At 35.5% G+C, this 20,837-nt stretch overlaps 1 protein-coding gene across 5 annotated transcripts in view; it reads right to left on the bottom strand.

Moving 5' to 3' along the window:
• The window catches only part of VPS13B (vacuolar protein sorting 13 homolog B), a 415,034-nt gene that overhangs the window by 182,682 nt on the left and 211,515 nt on the right, over positions 1-20,837 (bottom strand). For all 5 annotated transcript variants that reach the window (XM_052704440.1, XM_052704437.1, XM_052704439.1 and 2 more), the window contains exons 23-25: positions 17,504-17,738; positions 9,865-10,085; positions 4,953-5,159 (exon numbers count right to left, since the gene is read on the bottom strand). In XM_052704440.1, the coding sequence (XP_052560400.1) occupies positions 4,953-5,159; positions 9,865-10,085; positions 17,504-17,738 (663 nt within the window). The remainder of the gene's footprint in view (positions 1-4,952; positions 5,160-9,864; positions 10,086-17,503; positions 17,739-20,837) is intronic.

Here is a 20,837-nt window from a genome sequence, read left to right as displayed (position 1 = left end):
AATGCTGCACATAGCTGTATAGATGTAGAACAAAATTTCCTCTACAGGCTTGTATTTCTGGAATTGAACTTGAAAAAGTAAACCAGGTTTTCACGTCTAAGAGTTGAAGTGGAGGCTGTTGTGGATGTCCTGTCCCTGCAGGTGTTAAAGGCCAGGCTGGGTGGGTCACTGGGCAGCCTGATCTAGTACTTGATGCAGCAATTGGCAACCCTGCCTGTGACAGGGGGGTTGGAAACTAATGATCCTTGAGGTCCCTTCCAACTCAAGCCATTCTATGATTCTATAAAACACCAGCATGGAAAAAAATAAGCATCTTGATCTGCAAAGCAAGCATTGTCAGAAGTAAAATAACTGTGAACTTCTGGCCAGAATCAAAGCACCAGGGGACTGTTTTCACAGCAGAGTAAGTGGGAGGTCTGACACCTGGACTTTCAGTTGTTCGGTTTTATAGCTTGTTTGACCACAGGGCCTGCAGGTCCCAAGCAGGGCCTCAATTCAATTGCACAGCTTTGTACCCCAATTCTGTACTTGGGTTACTGCATGCCCATCTGGCATTCCATGTCACTTGTGTGTTCTGTTGCTCGCACTAGCCAGCTTGATGACAGAGCTAAAACTGCATTAAGCTGAGGCCGGCAGAGATAACCTCTTCTGTTTGCAGCTGTGCCAGCTGAAGAGCTTATCGACAGACAGCCCCAGCTGCTCATCACCATGTCTCTGTCAAAGGTTACTGGCTCCTATCTCCTCCTTCAACAGTTCAATATCAATGTGTTATCCACATGTTTTTCTACCATTCAAACATACCAAGAGAGTTGAATTGGCCCATTCTCTCCGTCAGTAGCAAAAGCAATACAGATGGCTTCTCTGGAGGCAGAAGCTGCTACATGGTTATCCTTTGAGAAGTGGAAAAAGGATTCATTTCTTCTTAAATTTATGTTAATGGTACTGCATCCAAAACCATTGGGCAAAATCACAGGGAAAAAGCGACGAGCTGCACTAACTTGTTTTTGGTTTTTATTTATTTAATAAGCTCAAATTCTTAGAATTCTTTTTTGCACTGAAAACTAAAACAGAATTGAAAAAACAGTGATCTTGTTTCTCATGCAGTTTCAATTTTCTTTTTGGATTTTCAGCACCCAGCGTGGTATTGTTAAATATGTTTATGCATTAATTTTCTGCTCTGTTTCCAGATCTACAGAAAAATCAAGCCAGAGTCAGAAACACTGAGTTATTTTCCCACAACTTCTCATGCCAAGTCCTAAAATACACAATTTAATTCTTTCGCCAATTGTTGCAAATTTACCAATATACCAAGTTTATTTTCTTAGCAGAATTTATCTTTGTTCATCAGGAAGAACCAAACATGTGAGGCCTTCATCCTTGGCCTGCCTAAAGCTCAGGGATGATCACAGTTTGGCCACACTACTGCTATGCCTTATCAAAATAACTTCTGCGTTCTTGCTCAATCACCGAGTTTCCCCAAGGACTAAACACTTCTACCACTGTTTGTACTTAAGTAAACAGTAACAAGTGGCCTGTTGTAGTCTGTACTACCTTTGCTCTTGCTGTTCCAAAGGAGGGATGGTAAAAATGATTAACTGTTTCCATCCCTCCAGTACTTAAGCCTCGATGATGCGTCTCTTCCTACCACCACCCAGAGTAAAATTCAGTGAGTTACGTAGCTTTATCCATGTAGGAGCACGGTATTCACTATCAACCTGTCAGCATGGAAAAAATTATACACAGCTTGAGATATAAATCATCCGCAGACCATATAAACAAATTACTTCTTTTGCTGTTTAATACAAATAGTAGTGAGAGTTAATTTTCTTCTTATTCATCTATAACAAATCTGTTGCATTTGAAAGAAATTAAAAAAAAAAAGTGTTTCCCAAAGAACAAAATAACATTAATCATAAAACCTCCAATGTTAGTAAAAAATAATACTTCTTGTAGCGAAGTATTTTTGCTAGTCAGATACCAAGCTTTCAAAATAAAAAAGTGTAGGAGTATAAAAACAAAGTACAAACTGATAAATAAAACATGAAAAAGATTTCCCCGACTCTTGGAGAATGTCCCTAAGACAGACCTGTAAAATACATATTAATTATGCCATATGCTTCATCGCTGTTACATGACTATAAACTAACGTAGCTGCAACCTGCAGCTTTGAGTGATGTACTCCATTTTTATATTTTTATATCACAGAATCACAGAATCACCTGGGTTGGAAGGGACCTCAAGGATCATGTAGTTCCAACCCCCCTGCCTAGCAGGGCCACCAAACATCCACATTCAGATCAGGTTGCCCAGGACCCCGTCCAACCTGGCCTTGAACACGTCCAAGGACGGGGCATCCACAACCTCCCTGGGCAGCCCTCCATTCTCTCTATGGAAAATACCAATGATTAAGTTACCCATTATTTAATTATTATTTAATTTATATTGTCTAAAGGAGTGAGAACAGAACAGTGAGAAGACAGTGTGGTTCCTTTCATTACTTCTTGCCAATTGCCCAAGTATGTTTCTCCTTCCTCTTTCTGGACTGCCTTCCTGCCCCAGCCACAGACAAAGCACCTTGGGCTGAGGGCTCTGAATGGAGATGATGGACATGAGCTCTATTCCTATGTCAGTCTTTCAGCCATATGAACAGTGTGGATTCAAGCAAAGTTTTTCTCCTGTTTGTATCTTTTTTTCTGCCATGTGTTTTAATCAAGTTCCCATTCTAAGAAGATGGAGATCGTAATCACAGCTTCAGAGTAGAAAAGACTGAAAACAAATCTTAGTTTGTTAGCTAATTCACCAAACTTCATTCATATCAGGAGAAGATCTATTTAGCTAGAATACAATATTTGTTGAGAAAAGGAAGAAAATGAAATATGTGACGAACAATATTTTGCAAGTAGAAGAAAATGAATGCTGATACTGTCAAAACAATCTTGGTAACATATGGGTTAAAACAACTACTGAATCAGTATCAACGAATGCTCTAAGTACAGCATGTACTCTAAATGCCTCTGTCTATATAGAGTCAAAACCAAATCGTTATTTATAAAGCTGGTGGTTTCTGATTTTAATGAGGAAGGAATTTTGGTGGGTAAAAAAAAATACTATCTTTGCAGCCATATTTTTTTCCTACTACTGCTGCTTACCTTCAATTTCTTTTTTTATCTGTGACAAGACTTTTTCACTATAGAGATCATAGGAATACACCAAAACATAGGCAAGCCAAATAATTCAGAAATGAGTATTTTAGTGAAATGTCATTAGAACTGAAGCTCTAGCTTTAACACCTTTTAGTGAATTACTTGTATGTGTGTGCACATCATGCTTATGTCAAAGTAAGCACTAGAAATCACCATTTCATTCTCTCCAAAACCTGGAATTACTACAAGCCACTCACAGTGTTAAAGAAATCTTGGCCAAATGTTGTTGAACTATAATTGCAGAGAGCATTCAAATTGCCAGGCATCTGCCTGTGTCCTGGAACTACAAGGAATTCCCAAATCACTGTGTTTATTCCTAAGAACGAAACTAGTCTCAGAAATCCACCCGCCTTCAGAAGTCTCCCAGCAATTCAAGGTCAGGTTGGAGGGGCTCTGAGCAACCTGATCTAGCTGTAGGTGTTCCTGTTCACTGCAGGGAGTCAAACCAGATGACCTTTAGGGGTCCCTTCCAACTCAAACAATTCTGATTCTTAGAGCTTTATGTTAAGAATTAAGCATTGCATACATTTAATAAACTATTGACATATCTTCAACTCATCTTATGAATTTACAGGTCTATGCCAGAGCCATTTAAGACTGACAGAAGGCACTAAGAAAATCACATATATTTGGCCTGCTCACTTACACAGCCTCCTGTGACCGCCCATTCTAATGCATCATCTAGCTGATGAGCTCATGATAGTCATGGATTAAGTTTAACATTGTATTAGCCTTCTTTCCTCCTTGTGTGAAAGAAGCACAACTCCTCATAACTCAAAATAACATTTTACAGTCTTAGGCACACACAGATTTAGATCAGGTACCACTTTGCTCCAGGCAGTTACACAGTATTGCAAATTAAGGAAGCAGAAAGACATAAAAACGAACAGCCAATCTTTCTTATATTTGAAGCTGAATACCAGAATCCTCCTATAACAGAGTTCCAAATACATCCCTGAGACAAGGGAAACAGCAGAGCTCCAGAAGCAGCTCGCATGTAGAAGATATCAATGCCTGGGTGAATCTGGTGTGAGTAGACTACTGGGTAACCAGCACTGCCAGCCCTGGGAATCTCCACATCCCCAGTGCCTCTCCTGGCTTGCCAACAACAGCTCTGCATCATCTCATGCTTTATCTCAACTAGCTTCAACACAACAGGCTGATTGTTACTGAGAATGAGACATGAGCAGTACACATACCAAAGGTACTTCAAAAACACCAGTTACTGTTCTAAAAATTCTGGACTTCAAAAACACCCTATGCTTCCTGTCTGAAAACACAAACAGTAACTTTCTTCTAAGAGTTAATATTCCTTTTTTTCCAAGAGAAACAATTTAGACAAATAAAAAACATAGGTGTCTTAGTTTCAATTGGGATGGAATTGTTTTTTTCATAGTGGTATGATGATGTGTTTTGGTTGATAGCAATGTTGATAACATATCAATGTTTATAGTTGCTGCTAAGCAGTGTTGTACAGAACCAAGGCCATTCTCAGTGAGTCGCCCAAAGAACTGGGAGGGAATGGAAAAAGGACAGGAGCTGTGTGGTGCTCAGTCACCTGCCAGGTTAAAATACAATAGGAGAAACACTGGAATCATTCTTCTTCCACCAAATTGAGTTCACAAAGTGATTAGGGTAAAGCTATTTTCCATAAGGACACCGCTGCTCTATCTTGATGCTTTCCACTTGTACCTACTTCACTTTTTGTAAATCACTATTCATGTGATGCATCTTTTTAAGAAAAGTTACCTCTGTAGTGGTGCCAATGTCAACTGATGGGCTGTATGTGCTGGTATCGGGTGGAACAGTACCAACACTACTTTTAACTGGAGAGCTAGGAGGTGCAGGTCCTGTCATGGTTTCAGTGTAAACAGAAGACTGGTAGAGAATTCCTCTCCTCTGAATTTTATTCCAAACTTTGCTTGTGATCTCAGCGAGTTCATAAAGAAGCTGCACCTGTAAGAAAAAAAAAATAAAGTGAGTTCATAAAGAAGCTGCACCTGAAAGAAAAAAAAATAAAGGAAGCATTTCTTAATGAGCTAAAGGAAAATGATCGAAATCAAAGCCCTTTAACTGAGACTTAAAATGTAGTGGAATTTAAATGCTCAGAACTGCTCTAATAAGCATGTACATTACAAATAAAATAATTAGCAGCATTTACAATATAGTGATTTTGATTTAAAAAAAAAAATCAGCTCTTTTTCTAATATTCCAGTCTGTAGTCCATAAAAACATAACCAATCTGGTCTTGTAAAACCTTTAGTAACAAATTTTAACAATTAAATATAAGCAATTTCTGATGTGCAAAAAAATATTCATTTAACTGGTATTAAAATGATGGTCCCATGCATCACATGAAACTGTTCTTTGTTTTAGGAAGAACATCCGCTATTAAACTTAATAGTCTCTTGGCGTATGTCCTTCCAATATTCAGAAAACATACTGTTTAACTTGCATACTGTTTGACTCTGTTCTAAGATATTTGTACAAGTTTTTGTAAATAAGAATTAATCGTGGAATTTCTATGACAACAGACTGCAATATACTGTATAAAACAAGCTCAGGGAAAACTGCAGACAACATACAAGCAGATCCACAGCTGGATACCATACTCAACTTGCCATTATAAAAAATGGAAATTGTCATATTTTTAAGAACTTTAAGCCTCAGGACACATCTACTCTATGAAGCTGGCTTCTTATGTGGGCAGAACAGATGCAGAAAAACACTGCTGTCAATCTATATTTGATATAAAACAGCACTTGATTTTGTGCGTGAGAGTGTGTGATGAAGTCTCAGAGAACATGCTACAGTCCTTTCCTAGGAGGTTAAGTGCTGGCATTTTATAAAATCCTTTTTAGTTCATCTTGGATTTTCTTTTGAAGTTTCAAGGCTTACACTGAGCAGGTCATATACTCCTTTGACAGAATTTTTTCCCTAAAGGAGACAAACTTCTCAGTACTTATTTTGGTCTTCACACACGGTGCAATCTACAGACAATGAAGCTGCTGTTTCACTTACAACAGAAACTTCATTTAGCTTCTCTTTAAAAGGTTTAATGTCTCTAATGTTCTGATATGGTAGTGGTAGCCATTAAATTATTAATTCAAATTTTCCAAGTTTTCTTGAGAGTCTTTTGTGTACCTCAGGAAGATCAACTAATAATGTCCATTTGATTGATTCAGTAATATAACATAAACTGGTGTTGACACTTCACTGGCAAAACAATCTCGAGAAAATTAATAGGATACAGACACAAATACAAATCATACATGTTTGCAGCCTCCTCTCTCTCACAATATTTATTGGTCAAGAGACCAAAGGATAATTTAAGCTGTGCTTCTCCAGTAGAAGCAAGGCTTTGAGAAATTTAATTATGCTACTGTTGCTAAAGTCCCAAAATAAAACAAAGGAAGAAATAATGCAACTTCTGTGTTTACATGCACGCTTGTTTACAGTCTGAAGAGGTTTGTCATCAGTTAATCCAACACTGAATAGTTTAGACCTTACTGGCACTGCAACAGCTACTATCATTAAAGCTAACAATTACTTAGGTTGTCAAAGAGATTTTTTTTTCTAATTTTTGAAGCCAGGATCCTTGCAGCCGTTCTAAAACAGCAGCTGTTTCAAACCCTGCCAACAACCAATAAACCTATTAATTAATATGAACCTAATGATCTTTATCACCTGAAATCAGATACAAAGTGACCAGTTCACAAAGAAGAAAAGCATACTTTAACAAAAAGCGGTGACTTTGATAGAGATATGTTAAAAAGAAAGAACTACAGAAACACCTAACTTCAAAACCTCCTTAAAATTAAAAAAATATATGAAATTTTTATGTAAATAATATTCAAAATCTTCAGATAAAGAGCTGAAGCTGTGTCTTTGATTAATTTCAATACACTTAGTTTTATCCCAGTGGCTGTTACTCATTGAAATGTATTTCTGCTAATCTTGTTGGTTACATTTACTCAAGTGAATTTTGATGTTTTGAAAATCCATTCATCATTATACGAGATCTAATGTACGTGTGAGGACCCTCTTCTTTAGAAGTATTTTGGAGCACAGCATTAAGTACATAAGTATGTTTAGAAATCCCTGTTCAGGAGAGGAAAAATTGTATGATAAAAATAGGAATAACTCTGTCAATATTTGTTAAGAAAAGTTTCCCTCTCTCACTGCTTCCAACCCCTTTGCAGCAAAACCACACATAACTCAATAAGACCCCACTGGCTACGTGGCAAAATCTGTGAAGTTCAGTATGTTACAGCATTTTATTCTTAAAACATGTTACTATAAAATTGAGAGCAGTACAGCAAAAGGCAACATCTTGACAATTTTGCACACTGAAAATATTGACTATGCAGCAATGTGACCATCAGAACACGGTCTGTTCACATTAAATCATAGTAGTCGTACAGTAAAGTACTTCACCTTTGCTACCGCTTAACAAATTCACCAAGTATCACCTAATTTAAAGCTGTCGTTTGCAGAGAAAATACAGTTTGACATTCAAAAGAATCAAATTTCATAGTTACTCTAAGGTGAATTTATAAATATAAAATGCTGTTTATGTGAATGTATTTTCCATTTTCTGTTCTTGGTTATCTGCTTAAAAAAGATTGACTTTCCTTCTCCCGATGCATAAGTAAAACAAGGATAGAAGGACCGCTCAAAGACCTTCACTAAACTCAATTTGCCCACACCTTTTTGGTCATTATAAAACTCCAGTTAATGAATAACATTCTAGTGTACAAGAACATCATTTAAGACAACAATATTTGGTCTATTTGGTCTGATACTCCAGTGTACAGCATTTTAACACGTCACTAAATGCATGATCTTATGATTTACATGAAACTTACAATTTATGTTCTTAGAGCAAATGTTTTCCTAGAGTTTACAATACGAATTATTTGATCATACTATAGAATATTTGAAAATGTGTTTTCCTTATTCTGTTTTCCTTCTAATGAGCGATTCAAATTCAGATGAGGTTTCAATTTAGAACAACGCCATTCAACTCATAAGTTTAATACAAATAATGTAATCTGCATATTCACTACAAGTAAGAATTTTAGAGAATTAAAAGAAATCAGGGCTGATCAGACAATTTGCTGGAATTCCACTGAGAGCACACCAATCAAACATAGAAAATCACTTTGCTTTATAAACATCTCAAAATATTTACAAATCTGGATAGTTGCAATATTCCAATGAAATCTGCATAGTTTGGATAGTATAGAATGAGACAGATTTTCACAGTATATGAAATTCCTGCATGTTAATTCATTAAACATTATGAAAATACCACAAAGTTACAAAGTAAAGCTTCAAGGAGTCTTGCAATATAAGAAGTATAATTGTCAGCAAAACCATAATTCTGTCCTTTATTTCCACATTTGTAACACAGTGACAACCTTTAATATGTGCAAACACACCTGTCAAACAGATTTACAAGCTTGAGTAGACCTTGTTTAGGCTGTTCAGTTTCAAAATTTAATTTGTCATGTCCAGCGAGCAATCTCACTCTATCCAACCCTTTTACTAGTGAATATGAACTCATCTACTAGAGAAGACAGTGGCATATAGCAAGTGAGTCAGAAGTAAGTTGGATGAAAGTCAGTGAATGCAGTAGGGGACCACACATTGAGGATAAAATTAATGTGTACTTTAAAACACTTGCTTCATTCATAGAACACAGAACGAAGAAAAGGAAAAATAGCATGTGACTGGGGAGCATATTGTAATAAGTACACCCAAGAGACGACATTAAAAATACACCAGCGATCACACTTTCAGCACTCTCATACTTAGGCCATAGGCCCACAAATCTTTATAAACACGATGTTCTGTGTATCAGATAAAAATGATACTTTGTGTTCTTCCTTCTTTCTATTAAATAAACTTACCATATTGTCCATGATGTCCTTCGAAAAATCTAATGGGTAACATTAAATCTAATGGGCAGACAGCATGTGAATGTGGAGCTCTACTCAGACCTAAACATACTTGCCATTTCCATGAACAAGAGAATTATTTGCAACACCACTGTTGTTCAAACATTGCAACTGTCACAAAAGCGTTATTCAATTTGCTGTAAAGAACACCCAAAATTTAGCATAATTTATTCTTTGATTACAGTAAACTTGATCCAACTCAGTAAAGTACAGGGTGCACTTTCTGAAAGTACAACAATCTCTTCTAATAAGCATATCAGGTCTAAACTTATTTTCACACGTTCATATTTTTTCCATACCAAAGGAAAAAACTGCTTCCCTAAGAACATTTTATGTTCAAAGAAGTGCTCACTCCATGAGAATATGATGAAAAAAATTACATTAAACCATTTCAATATAAGAATCCACAGTGACAGCACAAAAGCACTGTAGCATTTAATGGTACATCTGCAATTCATTTAATTCCATCAGCCAAAAGATGCATTTATACTGTAGCTATTACATTTTGGGAAGAGTTTGAATTAAAACAAAACTTGAGAGAGCTTCAAAGCAAATCTTAATCTAAGCACCTTGATTTGATGGCCCAGTTTAAAAAAAAAAAAAAAAAAAGAGAGAATCTCTTCCTGAAAGCGCAGAAGAATTGCACTTAAATCAAGTTATTTTAAATTTCTCTTCATAAATCAATTAAACGTACCAACCTGGGGGTTTGAGCATTTTATTTCAAGGGACTCCAGGTCAACGTGAAGGCAGACGACAAATGAGTGCCTGGATTCTGGCCCCGAAGCAAGCAGTTTCTGTGATGTAACAGCTAAAGTAGAAGTACAGCCCATTGGTTCCACTAAATTAAGAGTCATCTGTTGTCCAAGAAGAGTATACATACTGAAATGATGCAGACTTATGGTCCATGGAAAAGCATCACCTAGTGATGACAAAGAAGGGAAAACAGTTAAAATTGTCATCATAAATAATAGAAAACTTTTCTTAAAACTCGGTAAAGGCCTTATCGTTAACCTACTTAGAAGTCAGCAATTGCTGTCAAAGAACATCAAATTAGCCCTGAATCATCAAAAGCACAATTCAACCACTAATTCTATTCCACACCTTAAAGCCTAACAGGAGCTATGTAACTGTTTGAAAATTAAATAGTGTGGGTTTTAACTGCAACCTGTGAACAAGAATGTTCAACAGTCCTTAAAGAATGTACACTGATACATTCTGTACTACAGAATGCCCCTTAAACTCGGGAGCTTTCTGAAACCACTCTTCACTTATTTCAGCATATGGGGAAGCAGAAGCAGTTCCTTACATTATTCTTCAGCTTATACATGCTTTTCTTCTGAAAATTCACAGTTTGCATCTCAACAGAGAGGTGCCATAGGGTTGTGCTAACCAAAGAATATCCCAGTGCACAGCTCAGCACATGAGACTTGGATCACATCTGTCCAGCACTGACTAGACTAATCCAGTATGGCTGGAAAACAAAGCAACAACAGATGAACCTAGTTGTTATAATCACTGCTGCCTTCAGCTTTCAGTAATACCTTTGGGGTGACAATTTCTAATCTGCATTAGACGCAAAGGAAATCAGGAGGACAGTGCCTGCATAGGCTTTAGTAAAGCCTTTGATGCTGTATCTTCTACAGCATTTAGGGTTAGGTTAGGGGGTTGGACTCAATGATCTCTGGAGGTCCCTTCCAACCCCTACAATTCTGTGTGTGTGTGTGAGACTACCTAGGCCACGAGGCAACAAAAGATGTGGTTAATTCTCATTTCACGTGAAACCACAGATACAGGCTTTTGCTATTTAGAAATACGAGCATAACAATTATTTTGGTTTTTTTTTTTTTTCCTCTACATAAACTTTCCAGTCATCAGACTTTCTGCTGAGGAATTTGGGCTTTTTTGACCCCACTTGAATGAGAGTTGATACCCAGTTTGTGAACCTTCAATAGGAAGTCAGTTTTGAAAATCAGAACAAGAGATTGTATATAAATGCACATTTATACTGGTTGTCACAGAATAATAAATAAATTGGAATATCTAAGCATCTCATCTGTGTATCTCATCCTAAGAAAACTGAAAACTTCAGTAGTTTATTTTGAAGCTATGACATACTGAAGAATTCAGCTTAGCCAAAGGAACTTGAAAACATTTTGGAAATGTTTCAGATTATAAATTTAAAAGTAGCTAGTAATCTGTATTTTTTCCAAATTCCGTCAGCCAAGAATTACAAAATATTAATTGTAATAGAAAAAAATTCAAATGCAAAGGCAACTCTAATGACATGTTTCTGACTATGACACATAACCTTTGTATTTCTTTGTGACCATTACAGTGGTCACATCACATAGGCTATATCTCATGGATTAAAAAGGATCTCCAAAGAGGGATGTTAACTATTTCACACGGTATGCAGTGTCTACCTTAAAAGAAAAACACAAAGCAATTTTATCAGATGTACATAAAACACATTATGATGAACAAACACTATAGCAAATACAACATATTTACACCTATAAAATCCCCCCTTATTTTCATCAATTATCTTTCTCAGTTCCATACACAGTGTGACATTCTATAATACTAGAGCTGTTCCTCTGATAAAATACTTGTTTTGTGGTTCTACTTGAGTTTGTTTATCTGTTAAAAAGAAATGATAGTTACTTACATGGATTCATTTTGTAGGTTGCTTTTATGAAACTACTTTAGCGATTTAAAGTGTTAAACGTTAAGAGCAATACTGTTTAGAGGTTTTACTTCAAAGCTCATTTCTTAGTAGGAATGAAGAGCCAGTGCTGCACTTTGTAGATGTTTTCTCTGCCTGTCTAATCTTCCTTTCCATGTAAACTACTGTTTTGCCATGTAATTGCTGTGATTCATTTAGGCTGAAAAATTGTAGATAAAACTTACATTACCTTCAGTGGAGCCAGAGCTCACCCAGTTCTTAACAGTAAGAACATATACATGAAAGACACCCAGCATAGTTCAAGGTTCTGGTTAGTTCCTCACCTACAGCTTGAATACATCCTTATTTTTAATTTCTCCAAAGACAACAACTGATTTGAAAAACTTGAAAATGTGTTCACTATGTTTTGATAACATACCAAATTTATAAATGCTACTGTAAGACCCCTGTTCTACTAAGAGAACTACTTTTGCAATATATGTGAAATAAAGTTTTTGCTATGTGCAAGGATTTTCACTGGCAACTATTTAATGTACTTAGCTAGGTGTAATGCTCACCATGTCTTTTGATATGCATGAGATACAATATTCATAAATGTATGTAGGTTACTCTGAAAGTAATGCCTCCTGTTTATTTCTATGGGAACTAAAATAGATCCAAAGGGCATAACAACACTATTTGATAGAAAAAAATCTCAGCTACAAAACACTGTGTTTCAACACATTCACCACCATTAGCTGATAAGCTGATGGAGATGTCCCTCATTTTGTCATGCGACAGTTGTGCATGGCCATCCAGAACACAGCTTGTCTCTCATGTCACTGTTACCGCTGCCGAAATGCACCACCCACTGCCAACCTGTGCTCACATGCACTGTTTGGTAAACATTCCACAACATTCAGGAAGTGTCAATGAATGTCAGTGGGTGCAACTTTTTTCTGCATGGAGGAATTCAGCGGCACACCTTTGCTTCACATACGCCTTCATGTCAGGTACCATTTCGTCAGATTGCCCCTCTGTTGCCATCTGTCACACAGCAACAACACGTAACAGAATATCTGTGGGAAGGTTCAACTCTACTGCCATTCCACCAACATCTGCCTCTAACACCGTGGGCTGACATAACAAAGTAGGAGACATTACTTTCAGAGCAACTCTTGTACTCAACTACTAATGATTTTATTATATGTTTTCTCTCACTTTTATATGACACTTCTCTTTATTTTAAAAACCATATTGCAGAAGTGGCAATTGTACACAACACAGTGTATATAATGTTGACAGCTGTACAAAAGATAAATTGCTTGTTTAAAGTTAGTAATGGTAGTAGAGAGACCACAAAAGTAAATATGTTCTGGGTCTATTCACATACTTGCTAAAGGTATCCTTTGGAATCTTTAGGAAGTATCTTCATTCCTCTGTCTCCAGCTCTCTTTCTTTATCCGCTATGAAGTATTCACAGGGATTTCTAATACACTTACGTTTGCAAGCAACATGCAATGTTTGAATAAAAAAAGGATATAGCAATCATCACTTTTTAGTTTAGTATTGTATTTACTCTTCTTACTCCCGGCCATGCAATAAGAGAGCAGATTTATATGACTGCATAAATTAGTTGCACACAGTTGAAAGCACTGAGAGCTTTGACCAAGCTCAGAGCTAACTTCAGCAGATGAGACTTAGTTCCACAGACTTCAAACGAAAGCACAAACACACACGCTTCACCAGCTTAAGCCCAGCTATTTGAGATCTCACACGTATGAAGACAGTATTAAAAGTTGTTTAAGTAGAGCTTCACTGCTATCCAGATACTGAAGAACACCACTAAAATGTGAAAGCTAATTTTAGGAAGTTATTACCCATAAGAGATAACTTGTTTGTTTGTTTAAGATGTTGACATTGAGTATCAACTGAAATAGCATTATTTGAATGTCAAAAAGTTTACTGTTAAAAACAGGCCAAATATCTTTATTACATATTAATCTTTTAATTTGCAGAAATTATTTTCCAGTTTTTACACTGAAGCACAGCATTATTTTAATCTACTACAAGACACGTTTTCTCAGAACAGCCAACATACTACTATTAACATTTACTTGCCTTTTTATTCATGTTGAAATCTTTATGCTTCTATTTTAGTGCGGTAGTTTATGACCAATATACATCATTAAAATTAATTCACACACTGCTATTAGAAGTTCTAATTTTATACTATGCTAAAAGATGCTGACTTTCCGAGCTTAAACATATGCTAAAAACATCTGTGAAGTTATATAATTTGTATTTCAGAAACAAAAGCCATCTCTCAGGGTCTGCCCTCGTATTTAAATATTTGAAATACAGGGATTTCAACAACCATCAGTATGCTGCTATCCATATGACAATGTTAATGCAACACCTAGCAATTGCAGGATCAATTTTCAGGTATTTTGAACATCTTTTTTCTATATTTTATTTTACTGTATCTTACCTAAATTCAACTTTTTTTTTTTTTTTTTAAACAAAGACTGATTCAATAGACTCTACCAATCTGAATCTTGAAGGGAACATTTTACATGTGCCAGTTAAGGATTATAAAATAATAGGGTTTTGTTTGTTTGTTTGTTTGTTTTTTTAATGAAGCACCATCAAAAATGAAACAGGTTGAAAAAAACAACAAACACTAACTGGTTTAAAAATCATGAGTAGAAGTCAGGAAAATATTCCAAATTAAAATAATTAAAATGAAAATTTCTACATGTAGGAAGACTTCATAGATGCAAAAAATGTACTCATTGTTACTCTGAAACTCGGCGCCACCAGCAAAGCTAACTTTATATTCCCTTCATGTATTCAATATCTTTTCTATCAGAACATTTTAAATACGATAGCAAAAAAATTCAGAAGACCACTTAGAGGCGACCTACAAAATACGTAGAACTGTAAGTAGATGAAGTTAGATGCACACCAACATCCACAGAATGTTACAGCCCACTTCAATCACTTTCCTAAACACTTCAGTCTTGCTCTTAAATCTAAGTTTCTAACTACTCGATTTCTCATTTCTAACTATCTTAATTTCTTCAGTGATATACCTCACAGACAATAATTGGAACAAAAATTTTCTCATCACATTGACTTGAACTATGAAGGTAATACTTAATGTAAATTAAAATTTGTTGAACTTATTAAGGAACATTTATTCAACAAAAATGCCACAGAAAATCTCATTCTTTACATAGCTATATCCATTTCTAATCATATGCTACTTCGTATGACTGAGCTAAGTTAGGTTTCCAAATCAAAGTACTGCTATAATGTTCGTCTATTAAGTATCTTTACAAACTACAATTACTTGAAGACTGAAAACAAATTGAAAGACCTGATTGCGGAACTTTGGATAAGCTATTTTTACAATATGTTGACATCTCGAGGTCAGTAAGTCTTTGTGAGTAGGCTGTCATATCCCCACGACAGCATGACTATGCTCCCTTTTCCTCTTCTTTTAGTTTTTCATGTGAACAGAAGAATGAATGAGTGAGCGCACTGCTTGCTTACAATTAACAATGCATCCTTGCAAACAAGTCTTTCATATCTACTTTACAGAGGAATGATTCAAAAGTATCATTCAGGAAAAGCAAGGTTGAATAAATACCATTTCAGAGAAGTAGTGTTATTGCTAAAACATGTTACCACATCCCTTAAGTCCTGTTCAAAGACAGAACAGAAATTAAAGACTTTCCCAACGGAAGTCCATAAAGATTATTTTGCTCTGCATTGCAAGAAACAAAGAAAGTGGCTCATGAGATTTTTCAAATCTTTGCAACAGTCTCTTTAAGGGGGAGTTCTGGCACAGGAGAAGTCAACAGATCCATTAGAGAATCAAAAATATCAAGATTGTGAGAACTTCTGTTTGGCATTATTCCCAGAGCAAAAAGCCACACACAAATAAATTCCTTACCATAAGCTTTATCCCAACCAGGGAGATTCTTTTCTCTCACTAGGATCTTTCCCTTAAATCTGAGTTTGACAAAATTCAAGTGACTTCTTACTTTCATAAATGTTTTAAATTACATCATCAGCTTGAAACAAACAAAAGACTTTGGTTAAATTTATTTTTATCTTTTACCTGCCACTATTATCAGCAAATTAGATTATCTCTACTGAAAGTAAGTGATTAGGAAGAAAGACATATTACCCTTCTCTTTCTCTTTTTTTCCCCGCTAGCAGCATTTTGCACACTTCTGATATGAATTTTGGAATTACAAAGTTTTGAAAGTTATGTTTTTGAAGTTTTGTTTCTGTTGCTGAGTTCAGATAAAACATAGGAGGGAGGAGAAAAGTCCAGTGTAAGTGGAAGAACAAAAGGAAGAGGAAAACACCTATAAATCCAAACAAATTTCAGATGCAGAAGTGGAGTAAACCTTGCATACACTTCTGACTCAATTTTTTACAGCATATCCTTTATAACAATTTCTGTTTCTGCAACATGCATGCACAAAACAGTAATTTTTACCAGAAAATGCTGTCACAAAAAATGTAACTGCTGCATCTCCCTCTCCTCATCTTTTAACAAATACACACGAGCAACTATTCTTTCAGAAAAATATATTACATAAATACAGTAATGAATTAACTGTGCAATGATACGTTCATGACTTTTTAAAACTTGGTTCTAAGGCTAGATATCATGGATGACATTAAAATATACCCAAATACCACGACTCAAGACTGTCACGGATATTTGTTTTACCTATTTCCAATATACATTTTTTTTATATGAATATAAGGAGAACAAGATTCAGATTAGTGTTCCTTCAGAATACTACTGCAAATCCATATGCCTTTACAACAATCTAAGGACTCAATTTCTTATACAATCACACTAAACATAACCATCTTCTTGTCACTTCCTAAGTCCTTTAAAGCTCATCCCACATATTTCTCAATCAATTGCACAATATTAGAAGTTGATTCAACCCTCACCTAGGCACACAAAACGCAAACCTCTATCAAATACTAATTTTCCAAAAAAGCATTATCAAACTTATTCTCATCTTCACACTATGCACAAGAGCAACCATCCATAAATATTCAAATAACCTTCTCAATTTTTTTCATAACTCTCTACAAAAACCTTGCTACAGTGCATACAAACACAACTCACTACATGACAAGTTTATCACGATGACCAATAAAGTCTCATCAATCTGATAGACTACTTTAAGTATGAATTTCTTTTCTTGTCTCAGTTTGAATATTAGACTCATGACACTTTTTTTCCCACAGTAAAAGTGGTAGGAGATATTTTTCCCAACCTTCCTCCATTCTATCCTGGAATTCACAATGCACTGCTCCAACATGTGAAAAACCAAGTGCTCCTGACTATGCAATAACCTGAATGGCAAAACCAACGTAGGTAAAAACTGCTTTTCTGATTTTTTTCTTGCTTCAGCAGACACACAAAGCATATCACAGAACGACTGTTAACTCACCAATGAATTTCACTTTTTTTTTTTTTTAATCTTCATGAGGTGAATACTGTCATTAGTATTCCTAGCCATCGATAATATATAACATATTGCTAAAAAACCACAACATTACAAGTTTTGAAAATAAATGAAGATAAAATTAACAATTTTATTTTTTTTTTTTAAAATTTATTGCATTACCTTCTTCAAGGATGGGTCTCAGCACAACAAATGGGATCTCCTGCAGTGGTTCCATATGCTTGTGGCCAGCACTCATAATCTTTATCTGGGGCAAGCAGACCACAAGTGTGCCAGGCATAGTGGCCTGCCCATGGTACCAGCTTCGGACGGTCCCAGGAATGTCACCTGATACAATGGTACTTGGAGAAGGCAGGCTGTCATTTGGAAGGAATACACAACACGACTGCACTTCAAGCTGAAAAAACAAAATCAAGAAAGATTTCTCAGAAATAGATTATCATTCAAAGATGATACAAAAGGTTTAAAAATACTATGTACTTGTAATAATGTTAAAACTAACAATTACTCATTGGTTTATGGAATAAGAGGAAAGAAAAGAGTCAGTCTGGCCTGTAATTTCATCAAAAATGTGTTGCCATGCAAACTAAATCTACCTATCTTTCTTTTGACAGGAAGCATGACTGAACTAGAAAGTCCCGTTCTTCTGGCAGTACATCATCTTTTGTTAGCAAGAGTGGGTAATTCTGTTTCTAATTTGCAGTCAAGAATAAAGAGTAAGTACAAAAAGTTTATTTAGGCAAACTAGAAAATATATTAACGTTAGCACAAAACTAAGTTTAAAATAAATAGGTGTATAAAGAAAAAGACGAATAAAGTTCAGCTTCTAAGTGCAATCAGAAGTAGCACACTTGATTTCATATGAACTTACTGTTCTTTATTTACAAACAATGCTGTTACTCTGAAAAATTTGTGACCATTCTGTTATCTCTTTTTGAACTTCCAGCAACTAAACGAGTACAAATGTAGAACTGAGCTCATCGCGATTTGTTAATTCTGAGGAAGTATGAGCTGCAGAGTGTTACAGTCTTGGCTTGTAGAAGCAGTATTCTGCACCTGGATATCAAATAGCCCTAACAGCCTGCACATTTGAATGCTTTGTTAAGCAAGAAGATGTTATTTGTAATTGTGATAAAAGAACATTTGTTTGTGGTAAACTTATGTAACACCTCTCCTCCAATTTGACATCATAGCTTAAAACTGATAACCAAGGTTTGTACGCCATACCGCCTTTCCTTAAGGCTATTAATCCTTTGAGACTGCAATACTGATTTGTAATAGAACTGAAATTTTCAGCACCGTAAGTGCTTTGCCAGCCTTGTGAGAACACAGATATTCATCTTTATTTCAGCATATTTGTGCCCTTTTGCTTACACGAACTGACAAGAATTCACTGCAGAAAAATATAAGTAGAATTTTGCAAAAATAAATACATTGCTACATGAAGGCTGTGTTTGTTTCTCATTTTAGAACTGTTTGAGTTGTAAAATGAAGTTAATTACATCTTTGATAAGTAGTTTATTGATCCAAGGTTACAGAGCATACTTTATTTATACCGGATGAAAAGCAACAGTGTATTCTTACAGATGTAATAGATTTGGATTTTTTTTTTTTAATGGTAAATTAGTCGTGTCAATTTGCAAAGATTTTTACAGTGACACATCAGATCACTTTCTGGTCTATTAGTAATTTGTTGCAGGTCAAATCATTGTGGGATAATGATAAATAGATGACTAAATAAGTTATGATCAGTATAATTTTTGTTTTATCGGTCCACTTACTGAGAAAACAGTTTATAATAGATCAACCATATATATATATATATATTTTTTTTTTTCATGATGACCAACATCAAATGCTGCCTGCCTAAACAAACCATGTGGTTAAATTAATTCAAAAATTCCATCAGCTAGGAGGGAAACAATACTTTATCACACTACTGGCAGCAGGATCTACAGGAGATGTTTTACAGAGTACTCTTGAAATCTCAGTACTCAGAGTTTTTACACTTATTTGCAGTTCAGTACAGCTTGGTTGACAAGTTCTTCAGACCATTTCTGTTTTATTGTACTTCATTACATCAAGAATACTGAAGTGAAATCACAATAGTTCCACCCCTTTCAGATGCTTGAGGAAAATTTGCATATACATAGATGGATATTTTGGTATTCATTTTCAGATGATTGCACGGGAGTTGTAAACTATACCAAAATTCATGGCCTATGATAGCATTAAGCGCCAATCTGTAATATTACAGATTTACTTACAGACACAGTTTGCATATTTATGCTTCATTTTATATGAATAAATGTAATTTGCAAAACATTACTGCAGCATTTCAGAAGCCAGCACAATGAATATGCGACAAAATTCCACATTTTAGGGCAAGTCATGCAATTATTGTAACTATATTAGAAATTATCAACTTGAACGCTCAAGGGCCTATTACGTGCAAATCTGAGCATTTGAATTGCACCTGCTGAACTTCTCAAAGGCAGGTTCTGCTTATACATCACTACCAACATCAGTGGTTTTTCTTTTTTGTCTGACAGAGTCTGGACACCCGATTAATAACAAGTTCCACTGTAGGAATGGAAGAGTGCACCTGAAAGGGTAGAATAAAACATCGGACAAAAAGACAGAACGTGTGCTACAGCTTGCTTCACCAATCAGAAAGTGCTTTAAAATATACGTTGTTTAAATATCTTAAAAGTAAACGACATCAATAGCATATATTTAAGCTATCATATAAATCTTTTTACACTTTTTAAATAACTGTTAAACTGTGTGTCTAAAATTGTGAATTTAATGTAAAATGTGACTGATTTATGTAGCGGAATATAAATCTGCAACAGTAAATCTTGCATTAATGTAAGGATCTGACAATCCAAGGGAAAGAAAATGAAGTAATCTGCCAGTAAGAAGTCCTGAAGCTGGGGGTCAGATCCTGTTCATGGAAACCATCTGGTTGGGACCCTCCAAGCCACACCAAACACAAATGATCTTTTAAAAAAATATCCTATTCATTAATGCTTCGCAGCTGTGCTGAGTGTTACTTCATTTTTCCATGGCAACATCCTTTCTGTTTCAAGGATCTTATTTCAGTTTTGGTAGCAACGTGTTCTTTTGCCAATACTGAACACATTCATGTGTTAAAGAGAAGGAATTATTACAAATTCTTGAAACAGTATCACCCTCTATTTTCATTTCTATTATGTCAAGGCCTACACACGCTAAGTAACGTACGCTAATGATAAACCTATGAAGCAGGCAGTAGTTTCTCTTCTACTTTCAGAATGTTAACCAAAGCATATTGCTCTAAGCTTTTACTAATACATAAACCTCAAAAAGCATAATGACTTAAAGATCTCGGTTATATAAAAAGGAAAGTATTTAGTTACTGGAATAAATTGACTATTTTAGTTCATATTTTAAAAGAAGAAAGCATTGCTCTATAGAGAGAACTATGAAATACATACCCTGCAAAAGAATTAGG

This window comes from Tympanuchus pallidicinctus, unplaced genomic scaffold (assembly GCF_026119805.1).
Source record: "Tympanuchus pallidicinctus isolate F22 unplaced genomic scaffold, pur_lepc_1.0 scaffold5, whole genome shotgun sequence".
Lineage (NCBI taxonomy): Eukaryota > Metazoa > Chordata > Aves > Galliformes > Phasianidae > Tympanuchus > Tympanuchus pallidicinctus.
The sequence above is the reverse complement of the archived record's forward strand: the minus strand, read 5'-3'. Positions and strand labels throughout refer to the sequence as shown.